The sequence below is a fragment of the Arachis duranensis genome, chromosome 9, assembly GCF_000817695.3.
Source record: "Arachis duranensis cultivar V14167 chromosome 9, aradu.V14167.gnm2.J7QH, whole genome shotgun sequence".
Lineage (NCBI taxonomy): Eukaryota > Viridiplantae > Streptophyta > Magnoliopsida > Fabales > Fabaceae > Arachis > Arachis duranensis.
In genome coordinates, this window is record NC_029780.3 from 1,761,921 (window position 1) to 1,776,480 (window position 14,560).

The 14,560-nt window shown below is 34.9% G+C and overlaps 2 protein-coding genes across 2 annotated transcripts; both read right to left on the minus strand.

Moving 5' to 3' along the window:
* Positions 1–880: 880 nt before the first annotated feature.
* Positions 881–7,000, minus strand: LOC107463921 (oxygen-dependent coproporphyrinogen-III oxidase, chloroplastic-like). The gene is made up of 3 exons (XM_021130652.1): positions 6,855–7,000; positions 4,970–5,257; positions 881–1,007 (listed from the first exon to the last, which is right to left on the minus strand). The coding sequence occupies exons 1-3, from the start codon at positions 6,998–7,000 to the stop codon at positions 881–883; spliced, it is 561 nt and encodes a 186-aa protein (XP_020986311.1).
* A 1,928-nt stretch (positions 7,001–8,928) lies between these two features.
* LOC107463920 (uncharacterized) lies at positions 8,929–11,420 on the minus strand. Its single transcript, XM_016082799.1, has 6 exons — positions 11,340–11,420; positions 10,882–11,215; positions 10,492–10,727; positions 9,968–10,183; positions 9,662–9,754; positions 8,929–9,375 (listed from the first exon to the last, which is right to left on the minus strand). Exons 1-6 carry the CDS (start codon positions 11,418–11,420, stop codon positions 8,929–8,931), a joined length of 1,407 nt encoding a protein of 468 aa, XP_015938285.1.
* Between the last annotated feature and the right edge of the window lie 3,140 nt (positions 11,421–14,560).

The window sequence follows — 14,560 nt, forward strand, 5'->3', positions numbered from 1 at the left end:
ACATTTATTGTATAATAATTTTTAGTGAGTGGGTCTTTGTTAACTTCACAACACATCAAGTAACACGCTACTGCCTTGGTTTGCTTCTCTATTCAACAAGTAACACTCTCTTTACCTTTGAGTTCAAATATAAAAAATTAGGTATTTTTATTTATTTAATTTAATATTTATTTAATTTAATTTTTTATATGATAAAAGTATTATAATATTTAATAAGTATTGATATTATTGTATTTTGATTAGAGAAAGTTAGAAGGCCAACATTTTTAGAATAAAATGGTGAAAAATTGACTAATATTAATAAAAAAAATATATGTTGGATCACTTAAAATTTTTCTTTCTAATATTTAAACCAAAACTCTTAGTTGAAATATGTAATTATTATTAATGTACTAATATATTAGGGTTAAGTACTCTTTTCGTCTTTAAGGTTTGGGGTGAAAATCAAATTCGTCTCCGACTTTTTTTTATTATTAAAATCATCCTTAACGTTACAAAACGTTATAAAATCGTCCTTTTGTCCATAAATAAAATTTTTCGGACAATTTTAACCTTAACTATTAATAAAAATAATATTAAAAAAAAATCCCATCCCCATCCCACCCCCACTGCCCAACATCTCTTCTTTGCTCTCTTCCCTCCCACCCCCAATCCCCTTCCTCCTATCAAAGCCATTCTCAAATTGAAGAACACTCCCATCTGAAAAGGAAAAAAAATAATAACAACAACAAATTATACTTACATTTACATACTAAACCATAAGAATTGATGTCCCACACAAATCACGAAGTGGTTATTATTATCATCACTGCATAATGAACCTGAATTTGGCGTTATTAAGGCACAAGACCTTGTCCATTTGAAAAGTGAAGAAAGATGGTTAATCAATGGCCCTGATTCTAGCGGCGAAGAAAGGGATAGGACCAGGCTTCTGGTCAGGAAAAGCGGTAGCTTTTGCAGTGCGGTAAGCTTCTGACGGCATGACGCCGTAAACAACGGAGACATTAGACCATCTTCAGTAGGGAACTCATCCCAATTCCTGTTTATGGTCCACCTGTCATAAAAAGTAACTCCACATCAGCTTTTGCGTCATAAACAGTAAATAGGAACTCAAAGCATCTCTCTCTTCTCCATTAGGAGGAACTAACTTTAGTCCCTGTTGTGGTCCCACCTAATTAATTAATTAATTAAAATACTTGAAATTAATGTAATTAATTTTTTTTAATAATATAATTTAAATATTTAAATTTAAAAATAATTCACTATTAAAAGATATTAATATTAAATAAATTTATACATAACAACAATACACAATATATAATTCGGGATTACACAAATTTGTAAAATTACTTAATACAAAAAAAAACATAATTAAATTCTACAGTTGACGACAAGCATTGTGAAATTGCCATATGTGTTCAATCAAGTCCTCTTTCAATTGTCTATGCTGCTGCCTATTTCGAAGTTGGGCATTTCTTTGGAGAAATTGATGGTATGGTGCAAAATCTTCTTCTCCCAGCTGAGGTTGTGATAATCCATTTTCAACATCATCATACTCTAAGCCTTGAGCAAAATTTCCTGCATAAGTGTCTCTTTCATCCTCAACAATCATATTATGCAATATAATACAAGCTCTCATTATGTTGGCAAGCTTCTTCTTTTCCCAAAAACGAGCTGGATCACGTATAATTGCAAAGCGTGCTTGCAACACTCCGAATGCTTGTTCCACATCTTTTCTTTGCCCTTCTTGGTATTGTGCAACTAACTTGCATTTCTCCCCTTGTGGCTTTGAGATTGATTTGACAAATGTGGCCCATTCAGGATAAATACCATCTGCTAAGTAGTATCTCATTGTATAATTATTACCATTAATAGTATAATTTACTTCCAGAGCACGATCATTTAGAATGTCATCAAACACTAGAGAACGATCTAACACGTTGATATCGTTGTTTGAACCAGAAACTCCAAAGAACGCATGCCATATCCAAAGGTCTGAAGATGCTACAACCTCAAGTACAATGGTTGCAACCCCACGATAACCACTCATGTACATACCTTTCCATGCCTTTGGACAATTTTTCCATTGCTAATGCATGCAGTCAATGCTACCCAACATGCCAGGGAAGCCACGACCCTCCGCCATTTGTAGCAGGCGGTGTACGTCATTTGGATTGGATTTTCGCAAGTATTCATCCTGGAACACAGAAATGACACCTTCAACAAATTTTTCCAAGCATTCAATTGTAGTGCTCTCGCCTATGCGCACATAATCATCAACAGCATTAGCTGCTACGCCGTATGCTAACATCCGTATCGCAGCGGTACATTTCTGAAGTGGCGACAAGCCTCTTCTTCCAGTTGCATCAACCCTCTGGTGGAAATACAGATAGACGTTTGAGAGAGCGTCTACTATCCGAAGGAACACATCTCTTCTCATTCTCTTCTCATTCGAAATCTCCGTCGGAAAATGTCAGCGTTATACACTGGTTCATCTGCAAAGTAATCTTGATAAAGGCGATGATGTCCTGCTTCTCGATCTCTGTTGATCCATCTACGAGTAATTGGGATAGGGCTTTTATCGATATCTTCTTCTTCTGAATCTTCGAGTAAATACTCATCGATCCAATTATCTATCAATGTGTTATCTTGCCGTCTTCTTTTGCCATACAAAGCCTCATTAAACATATCATCAAAATTTTTAGCCATATGGAGAAATGTAATTTTTAGTTCTCTGTCGAGGTGAGAAAGAAGAGTTGAAGTGGAGTTGTGGAGTCATTGATAGTTGATATTTATAAGTGGAGAAACTAGTTTTGTAACGGCTAGTTTTGCAACGGCTACTTTTGCAACGGCTACTTTTGCAACGGCTAGTTTTCCTTAACGGCTACTTTTGCAACGGCTACTTAACGGCTAGTTTTGCAACGGTCACTTTAATGAACAACAACGACACAATAATATTGACTAATTTCAAATCTTACATCAGAAATAAATAAAACAAACTACATCACATACCAGTAATACGCAATAAATAAATAAGAACATACTACATAACACTACGAATACAAGGAACCATTAAGTAAACCACTTGGCCATTATTTTCTCACATGCAATCTCATGAAGAGCTCGTCGTTTCTCACTCATTGTAGACGTGTCAGCATTAAGTATTTGCATATCCATTTCCCTTTCTTTTGCTTTTATCTCCATTTCTTTAATATACCTATGAGTTTGTAATTTTTGTTCTTTCATTGCCGCTTGAATTTGTAACTCCTTCTCTTTGATTGCCATCATCTTTGCTCTATGTTCCTTCTCCTCTTCTCTTTCTTTTTCCCTTTCCATTAGTTCCTTTTCTCTAACATTCTTAATATCTTCCATGAGAGATAATTTTTTGACAACCGATGATTTTCTTTCGCTAAAATCTTCAGACATCTGTGCTTTTCCCTTACCTCTTCGCTTGCTCTTCTTTGATCCTTGTGGGCGAACGGGAGAGTCCACACCGGGTTCGTCAGCCAACGGTGTTTCTGGGTTTGATGAGGATGAGTATGCTCCAGTTGCACTAACCTTGGTTCTCTTTGAGCCGCCACTCTGTGTAGGTAGTTGGCTTCTCCATTTTTCCTCCAACTGAAGCATGTTCCAATGCCTCTCAAAAGTGAACTTTTGACCATAATTTGTGGAATAAAGTTTATAAGCCAACTCCTTTATATCATCAGCGTTCGAACCACTCCTTATATTTCGACTAGCTTGATCGTAGCAACCAGCAAATTGTGCAACAGCCTTGTTGATCTTATACCATCGTTTCTTACATGCAACTACCCCCCTTGTCATGTCGGTGCAAAATTCTACACAGTAGCTATGAATTCGACTCCAAAATGTTTCTCCCTTTTGATCGGTACCAACTACAGGGTCAATTGAAATATTTAACCATCTACTGATCAGCATCTCATCCTCTTTCCAATGCCAGTGTTGAACACTATCTTGCCTCCGATCTTCAATATCATCATCATTGAGGTCGATAGCATCTAATCCACGAGGGTTGGCAAAATCGGAATATTGCGAATTTGGACTAGATTGTATAGGAGTCTGAGAGGATGGGTTAGAAGAGCCACCAACACCAGATGAGTTATGTCTTGATGCACTGAATTGAGTTGGAAATGGCAAGGAAGTTGGAGTAACATTTCCGATAGAAGGGTTAAATATGGATGAAAATGGAAAATGAGGTGTTTGTGAATTTTGATTTTGCGGTTGGAATATAGGAAACTGATTATTATAAGGAGCTTGAAAATTGAAATTAGAAAGATTTTGTGGATTTGGATTTTGAAATGAATTTGGTAGTGTGAAGTTTTGATTTGGAACTTGAGAGTTTGAGGTTTGAGATTGTTGGGTATTTGGAATTTGAGGAAAGTTTTGTAAGTAATTGAAGAAAGAGTTGAGTTGGTTTGGATCCATTTTTTCGAAAAAAAATAATAGTAGTAGAACTTTGATTTTGTAAACTTGGTAGAAGATGAAGAAGAGTAGTAGAGAGTGTAAGAATAGAAGTGTATCTAAGTGGTATATATAGAGTAACAAAATATTAATTTATTAATAATAACAGTAACATAGTAACGGCTAATTTCCAACAGTTAATTTTACAACGGCTAGTTTTGCAACGGCTAATTTAATATAATAATATAAATTATTATATAAATAAAAATTTAATCATTTAATTAATTAATTATTATAATTATTAGTAAATTAAATACGATTTAATTATTTAATATAATTAATCATATTTAATTTATTAATAATTATAATAACTAATTAATTATGTAAAGTATTTTTTTTTTGAGAGAGAGCGTCTCTCTGAGCAGGGCTTTTGCTGCTCCGAACTTTGTGAAGGAACTCCTTTTTTAATTGCTCCAATGGTAGACCCTTCCTTTTTCCTGACACACAGTAAATGGGGTTCAAAATTTTTGAACCGTTGGAGTTGCTCTTAACTCCAGCCTTCTCCCAAATGGCGCTATCCTGGAGAACCCTGTTGATGCCGCCACCGCCGCCGGGCCTGGACCAAACGTCCTCCTTGAAGTTGGCCCTGCCGTCGGCGGCCTCAAGGGCGGTGCAAACGGTGTCCTGAGCTTCTCTAATCATATTCTCGAAGCGGGCCCTTACAGAAGAGGAGGAGGAAGAAGAATGGGCCTGATTGTCGGATTCTTTGAGAAAGGTGTCTGGACAGTGGGCTTCTGGCGTCTCTTTCTCGATGGAGACGGCAGCTCTGACTGGTGGTCTGCTCCAGAATTGTGGAGAGTGCAATGCAGAGGTGGGATGATAATGGGGAGAATTTTTTTATTTTTGTTTAAGGACAAAAATGTCCGAAAAATTTTATTTATGGACAAAAGGACGATTTTATAACGTTTTGTAAAGTTGAGGATGATTTTAATAACAAAAAAAGGTCAGGAACGAATTTGATTTTCACCCCAGACCTTAGGGACGAAAACAGTACTTAACCCAATATATTATTATATATTTCTTTGATAACATAAAAAGAAATTGAGAATTGAGGCTACCACTGTATATATATATGGCCATCGCCTAAATCTTGTTGTGCAACCAAATCAATATGGCCGCTTCCTCTTTCTTTCAATACCATCTTCAAATCCTTTTGCTTTGTTTATTATTATGTACAATCATGTGCACTTCCAAAGTTGTTCGTTGCGACGAAAAGGACAAGAGCACATTGCTCAAGTTCAAACATGTAGTCGCTGATTCCTCTGGTCTACTTTCTTTATGGTCCATTAAAACAAAAGATTGTTACTAATGGAAGGGAGTTCATTGTGATAACATCACTGGCAAAGTCACAGAGCTCGATCTCTATTGTTCAGACATTTACCCTACTTATTATCTTGATAAATCGCATTGCCTAACAGGTGAATTTGACATGTCTTCTTTGTTGGATCTTCAATTTCTTACTTCTTTGAATTTGGACAACAATGACTTCAACACCATCCAATATCATGGTTAATTTGAAAACTCTTCCAGCAATATATACTATCTTGATTTATCAGATAATGAAAATATTAAAGCTGATAATATACTCCATTGGATTTCTAATCTTTCCTCTCTGCAGTTTTTTGACCTCAATGGAATTAACCTTCAAATGGAAACTAATTGGCTTCAGTTAGTGACATTGCTTCCTTCACTTTCAGTGTTAAGTTTGTAGGATTGTGGACTTCAGAACATCTATCCAACCCTTCAATATGCCGATTTCACTGCACTTAAAGTTCTTGATCTTTCTGACAATGATTTTGTGTTGGCTAAGTTACCAAGTTGAATTTTCAATCTTAGTTCTAATATCTCAATTATTGACCTTTTCAATAATTTCATGCATGGCCAACTTCCTCAAACACTTCCATACTTTCAAGACCTTGAGTCCTTGTATTTGTCTTCCAATTATCTCAATGGATTCATTCCGAATTGAGTAGGTTAACTTAAAAAACTACAAGAACTTGATCTTGCTAGAAACTCATTTTCTGGTCCTTTTCTTGTAAGTTTGGGAAATTTGTCATCTTTGACTCTCTTATCTCTTGATTCAAATCCCTTGACAGGAAATGTCTCTGAAAAAAAATTTTCACTCTCTCTCAAAGCTAAAGGCTTTAGGTTTGGGATCACAATCCTTGATCTTTGACTTTGATTCTCAATGAATTCCTCCTTTTCAACTTCAATCTTTGATATTGATTTTTGCGAGTCCCAAACTTCCTTCATGGGTATATACACAAAAGTCTCTTACACTTCTGAACATTCGAAACTCAAGAATTCCATTGGAACAATTTGACAAGTTTTGGAAGTTTGTTTCTAATCAAGTTGAGTATCTTGATTTATCAAACAATTCAATCAATGGTGACATGTCGAATGTTTTGCTGAATTCCAAAGTAGTAACTTTGTCGGGCAATAATTTGAGAGGTGGTGTGCCACAAGTATCACCAAATGTCACCCTTTTGGATTTATCATACAACTCTTTGTTCGGATCCATTTCTCCTTTCTTATGTCCCAAGACAAATGGAGAAAATAATCTAAAGTATTTGGATATTTCTCAAAATCTTTTATCAGGAGAGATTTCGGACTGTTGAATGTATTGGAAATTATTACTTTATATTAATTTAGAAGATAATAATTTAATAGGCCAAATTCCTCACTCAATAAGTTCCTTGTCTAATCTAATTTCATTGAGCCTATACGACAACATGTTGTTGGGAGAAGTTCCCCTCTCATTGAAAAATTGTAAAAAACTTCGTCTCCTTAATCTTGGTGAAAATCAACTTTTTGGAGTCATATCAAGTTTGGTGGGGCAGAGTGTAGTTGGTCTCCAACTAAGATCCAACTAATTTAGTGGTAATATCTCCACTACAATATGTCAGATTCATTCTCTTATGATATTAGATCTTTCAAATAACAGATTATCAGAGTCAATACCAACTTGTTGTCGCAACATGATAGGCATGATTTCTAAGAATGAATCATTTGAGTCATTCCACATTTCCATTCATATGATCAATGTCACATTTGAGTTCGATATCAATCTTATGTTGCTTATTAAAGGCAATAAGTTAAACTATACACACTCAATGCGTGCTATTGACCTTTCAAGTAATAATCTATCTGGATTAGTATCATTAGAGTTATTTATGTTTATTGGATTGCAGTCTTTAAATCTATCTCACAATCAATTCATGGGAGTGATTTTGCAAGATATTGGCAACTTGGCACAGTTGGAATCTCTTGATCTCTCAAATAACTTATTTTCAGGACAAATTCCTCAGTCTATGTTTGGTTTGTCTTTTCTTGAAGACTTAAATCTCTCATGCAACAACTTTGAAGTAAAAATTCCATCTGGAACTCAACTTCAAGGTTTCTCAAACCTTAGCTACATGGGAAATCCAAAACTTTATGGACCTCCACTCACAAAGATTTGTCCACAAGATGAAAAATTACCAAATGAAAAACAAATAAGAGAAGATGAAGATAACTCTGAAGTTTATTCATGGTTCTGTATGGGTCTAGGAATTGGATTCACCACAAGTTTTTGGGCAATATTAGGTGCAGTTTTCTTCAATAGAAGATTGAGACATGCTTATTTCAGATTTTTAAGCCAATTCTATGATATGGTATTTCAAAAATTCAACTTTTTTTTCCTAAAGTATCATCAAAAGCACTCATGGTGGTAACTTGTAAGTAAAGTAACAAATTCCATTCATCTTTTTAAATTTAGCAGGATGCTTTTCTATATATATTTTCTTGTGTGCTTTGCACTCTACACCACATCCGGCAGATAGCAGCGGTTATGGATAAGATTAGCAGCGGTTTTTAACTGCTGCCAAACGGATAGCAGCGGTTGATAAATCCGCTGAAAGATAGTGTGCGGCTAAACCTTTAGCAGCGGTTATTAGTAACCGCTGGAACAACCGCTGTTAAATGGTATTTTGTAGCAGAATTATTTTGCAGCGGTTTCATCCGCTACTAAATTGACTAAATATGATTTAAGGGAGAGACAATCGCTGCAAAATGCCATACGTTTACTAACCCTGTTATCAATATAGCAGCGGATTTAAAACCGCTGCCAAATGTCGAATAACACTTTTTTTAAAAAAAAACCATAATTTATAATAAAATATGACAACTCTCTTATTTTTTATATGTTCATCCACCCAACTGCGTTAATTTATTAAAATAACCAACAGCCAATCCAAAAACAACATACAAAACAAAATCTAACTAAATAAATGCAAAGGTGAATCATTATAACGATAATTTGCATCCACTGAGTCCATTACTGTAAACTACAAATAAAGTCAACAAAATAAAAAACTACAAATAAATATCTCAAAAGTCATTACGAAAGACCAATAATAAAAGAGTCTTCCGATTCCAACACTGATAAGTCAAATCAAGAGTGTCCACACATCATCTTGCATGGGATGAGGTTGGTGCACTTCTCAAATAATCCAAACCCGCAGCTATTTCAGGTGGCAAATTACCTCCTTGTTGCTGGATTACGTATGTCAACAAATCTCCCATTGTCTGTATTTTTGCCTTCCCTTCAGCTGCCTCTGTCTCCATTCTCTGTCTCTTTGCCTCTGCTGCTGCTGCTGCTGCCCTGAGTTCTGCTGCCTCCGCCTTGAGTTCTGCTGCCTCTGCCTTGAGTTTCACAATCTCCATCTGATACTCCTCAATCTGTACACCGTAGTCCGACTGCTCTGGAATGTTACGAAAACACCGACTCGGACATGTACCAATACCGAGTCCACGAACTCTTCCTGGGTGCTCCTTTCCAAGCACTTGTGCAAGGGAATCATTCTGTGAAAATTCCTTGCTAGAGGGGTCTTGGCTCTCAATAAGTTCAATTGCTTCCTGCAAACATATGAGGTCCAAATTTACACTAATCTAAATTCAGTGATAGTAATTTCAAAGGAAAATTTGAAAAAGTAATGAACATAATTTACCCCAACCAAACGCGCTTCTTCATTCATATAATTTCCATTCTTTTTTTAATGACTCATGGTCCATCCCTCTCCTCTCCCAATAGGTCTTCCCTGTCGTTGCTCCTATAACCATCATCAACACACATTTTTATTAAAGACAACACTGTATTACCAGACACACGTCAATATTCTTAAACTGAAGTTAAATTATTTACTTCTTCGTGTCTCTTTCTTGCCATCGTTTTAGAACCTCCGGTGTGTGTGTATTGTTGCTTTGAACGATTAACGGCATTTTTTCTACACTTATCCTGCACACAAAACAAAACAGATATAAATTACTACACTGTTAATGATTTTATAAATCAACCTTGAGCGTACAACTTAAGAAAAAACAATAATGATTAGGTGATGAACTTTTGGGTAGTAGTTTTTCCACTATCACAATAAATTCAGCATATTTAGTAGTAGTTCATTAAAATTTAAAATCGAATACATTGAAATTTCAACTACATATTTGTTACCTTCGTGTCATCGTCCAATCGATATTGAAGAAACTTTTTCCAGTGATTTGCCTCTATTCCTGGTGGCTTACGCTTGATATTTTGCTCAAAAGTTAGTTCTTCGTCATAAACCTTATGGAACAAATGATTTCTTGAATTCCTCCAGCAGTTTCCTATTCTTTGTAAAATTCCCCGCTTTATCCACCCTCTTTTATCGTCCTCATAGTGGAAGACTCGCTACAAGTTGTTCAAATCAAAAGACAACATATAATAATTAACCACCTCAAAAAGACTTATGTATTATCAAAAGACATACTTTATGAAAACAACAATTCTCGACAACAAAATTCACAGAATTCAACGGCAAAAAACCCAACATACACTATCCTTCTCTAATTTACCAGACTAAAACAAATAAAATAGAAAATCAATTGTGTATCCACCTACTAACGGAGAGTTGCTGTACAAAAAATAAACAGCATCCCCATTGAAAGGAAACAATGAAATAATCTCTCAAGAAAAATTTAAAACCACATAAACATTACCTTAACCTGGTCATACGCATGCTCCTTGGAAGCCTTGCTCATTGTCTTCCAACTCTTTGCACAAATTGGTAATTGTTGAAAATCAGATCCCAATGTCCCCAAGAAACCACTCAACAAGCCCGCTGCCTGACCAACTTGTTGCAACTCTCTGTTATGGTGTAGAACGATCTTCTTTCTAGGATGAAGTGCTAATGCCTCCCTAACAGTCAGCTCCATAGAAGAGATCATACCATTTTCTAACAGCAATGAACAAACTTCAAATGTTAGTTTACTAAGAGAATATAATGCACGGAGAAGAATCATTACATTTACAAAGAAGCAAGCATCAGAATAATACCTATGACATCAACAACCCAATAATCAGTGTCCTTTTTTTGCGGTTTACATTGCCTTGATGTTCAACTTCATGTGCAGCAAACATGTTATCTAGATGGTCATCGAATGAATCGATCTCATCCGCCTCCGGGTTATAGTCTTCATCTTCTGAATGGTCATCCACACCTTCATGTGAATCCGGTGGATGCTTTCTATTTGTCGCAGGAGCTCGAGCGTCCCCAACGTCACTTGACGAAGCCATCCGTGTTTCATTGCGAGGTGGTCGAAAGGGTACAGCGTTAACACGGGATTGTCGAGCACCATTGCCGGAACGCGGTGGTGGAGGGGCTCTTGCACGTTGTTGTGCACTTGAAGTTTCTTCCCCCGTATCATGCGTTCCATCCGTTTGCTAAAAACAAAGTAGTTAGAACATCAATTTATTTCATTCGATTTTCCTACAAATTCTATTGAAGAAGTGTATACACTAAAAGGCAAATGAACATTCTAAAAAACTGGTGCATTAAATTACTCACTGGACTAGCGTGGGTTTGACTATTAGGGCCAGCTACAAATCCGGTTGCATCACTAACGGTGTATCGAGCTTTCCTTGGCATTTGATTATTCCTTAATACAACAAAAGGTCATTAGAGAACCAGCAATATAACGACAATGGAAAACCAAATAGTGCACAATGACTATACCAATTATATCAATCAAGTTTCAAACAACATTTAAGACATTATATAGCAATTTTGTTGCTGAATAATAATAAATAAATGAAATTAAATAATCATTACAATTCTGTTATCAACTTTCAAAGGTGCTAATAAAGTACACAAACTCCGTGGTATTCCAAGATGAAAGAAGAAGTTTGAGAAGTTGGGCCCAAGTGTGTTCGCTCCAAAATCAAATAATTAACCAAATTAATAAAACTTAGTAAAATTAAACAGGAAAATGGACCAAAATCTGGAAGAATATAACTAGAACAGGGCAAAAAGAAAAGGGACGGGGGTGCCTACAGCGGTGGTGGATGGTGGACACTGATACAGGCAGCAGGCACTGGTGTGCTGGAACTGTGTCGGACCTCCGTGGAAAGAAGAGAATCAAGGGCTCCTGCTTGTAGTGCTTGTGCTATGACTGCTTGGATTGCTCATGCTCGAACTCCGTGATAAGAAGATTAAATAATTTTTGAAGGCACACTTTGGAGAATAAAAAATGATAACAACGTGACCCAGTGCTTATCTTTGTTGTATCGAACTAAATATTGCAGTAACAACAGAAAAATATTACGAAAAAGAGCTAATGCAAAAGACGAAAATCTGTTACATATAGGAGAAATCATCATCAAACTATTCATAAATTGCAGAAAGATATAAACAATAAAATTTAATCACATAAGAGTGAAAAAGGAACAATGATGGACAAATTTATTCACCTTAAGTGACTGGGCAGAAATTATTCAAATTCAAATCACGGTTTCAGAAGCACTTCAACCCTTTGGTTAAATTTAAGAGCCTTCTTCTCAATGATTAGAAGGACATGATTATTGTGCAGAGGAATAGAAGAAGAGTTCGTGTAAACTCTATCTGAAATAAGAAGTATAAACTGGTGTGGGGTGAAAGAGGCGCATAGTAGGTTATGAAGAGGGAAGACACTGCTATAATATTGGGTAGTTTTTGAAATCCTAACAACTTCATCTCAATCAGATTCATATGCTTTTACCTAACTAGCAATTTTTAATTTCAAATTTTGCTAAAACGTTGGGTGGTTTTTTTGAAATCCTAACAACTTCATCTCAATCAGATTTTTAGGATTTTACTTAACTAGCTTATTTGATTTCAAGTTTTGCTAAAACGTTGGGTGATTTTTTGAAATCCTAACAACTTCATCTCAATCAGATTTATAGGCTTTTACTTAACTAGCTTATTTGAATTCAAATTTAAATTTGTTTGTTATCTGAGTTGACTAGCCCGTTTCTCCTACTACTTAGTTTAACCTTTTTGTTTAATTATTAATTTAGCCTTCTATTTAATTATTTGTAACTGAAAAAAAGGCTTCTGTTCAAAAAATAGACTGTAAATCCGGAGCATATAGGCAAATTCGTTTTTTCTATTACTTATCTTCAAAACAGACTTGATAATATCTTATATTTTAAATGAGTTTGGTCGACTATATAATAACAGATTTCACTTAAGTACAATTGTAAACTCATTATCTCCACTCTACTTCTTTCTAAATTTTTGGTGCCAACAACAGTCGTCTGTGGGTTTCTTCAATTTCCAACTACACGTTCATCCAGGTACCACCGTTTTCATTTTTAAACACTACTCTCCCTTCCAGTTGTTAATATCAAGGTTTCGTTGTACTTAATTTTTCAAGTAATGCAAAATCTCAGTACTAGCGTTATTTAACTAATTTTTTTCATTCTTATGACAATATTGTTTGTGTTATCCTATTAGCTCCGGTTTCGTCTTTAAGAGTAATTGCTATGCTCCAAACTAGATCTTTAAACTCTATCCCCCGTAAATCGTTAGTTTGATAAGTGCTTCTCCTAATTTTCTAAATAGGTTTCTAAAATCTCCCCTACACATTAAGAAAACTCCAAACGTATCTAAATTCATGGCATCGTGTCAGTTTTTATCGCCAAAAAGTTTTAACATGGAAAGCTTTATTGCAGTAATGCTACTCAGTGTGTAGGTCCTCATAGAGCTAATCAGTACAAACATTCATCTAAAAAGAAATATAACACAGCAACAACACAACAAAGAATCAAAAGAACATTTAAAACACAGCAACAACACAACACCTATAGGAATATTTATAAAAAAAACAACAAACAATGAAATATCTAACAATCAGCATTCTCGGGTGCTCTAAATTGATCGTGTATGATTAAATTGCCAAAGGGTAAGTTTCACAATAACAGCTTGGGTAAGCTAAGTTTTAACTCTATATTTTACAATTTTCAATAAAATATACACTTATAATGATTTATGAACAAATATTTTAACTCTGTATATTAACAAGTAAATCATTACAAGCATACAAAGTTTACATTTTCCATTGGATCTAATCCTTGGCAGTGATTTATGAACGAGAAAAATAGTAAGTGAATAAATGTTTTTTTAACAAAATCTAATCAAATCTTCACAGTGTTATTTTTTTAATAACAGAAAAAAAATTAGCATAAATTTTTTATGAAACTAACACAAATTTTTGGAACAAACAAAAAACACAGTCTTTTGAAAATAAACACAATTATGTATAACAGCAAATAAGCCACAAGGAAAATGAAAAAAAAAACTTAAACTTTATGAACAATTCCATGTGAAAAAATTAGTACGTCCAAAACTAATTAAAATCAATACTGTGCTTAAAAAAGTATAGTGAGCAATGAATTAGCTACTATTAGGATTAGGGAACATGAAAACATGCTGTAAATCACCCTTCAGCAACCAAATATTAGATTGCAAATTTATTATTCATCCTCCCACATTGTGAGCTCTATCTTTCCATTCCTATCCTATCTATTATCTATATCTATGTTAATGCCCCATCATCACATGCATAACTTCCATTATGTGAAGGACCAAAACAAAATAAAGCATCACATAACTTGTCACCTCTCACCCTCATCTTTGTCAAAAACTCTGAGTTTTGGGTGTCTGGTTTTTAATTTTTATTTATAAATTTTTGGGAAAAGATATACACGAAAAAAAACAAAAGATCTTATTTTTATTACTTCTTTACAAAA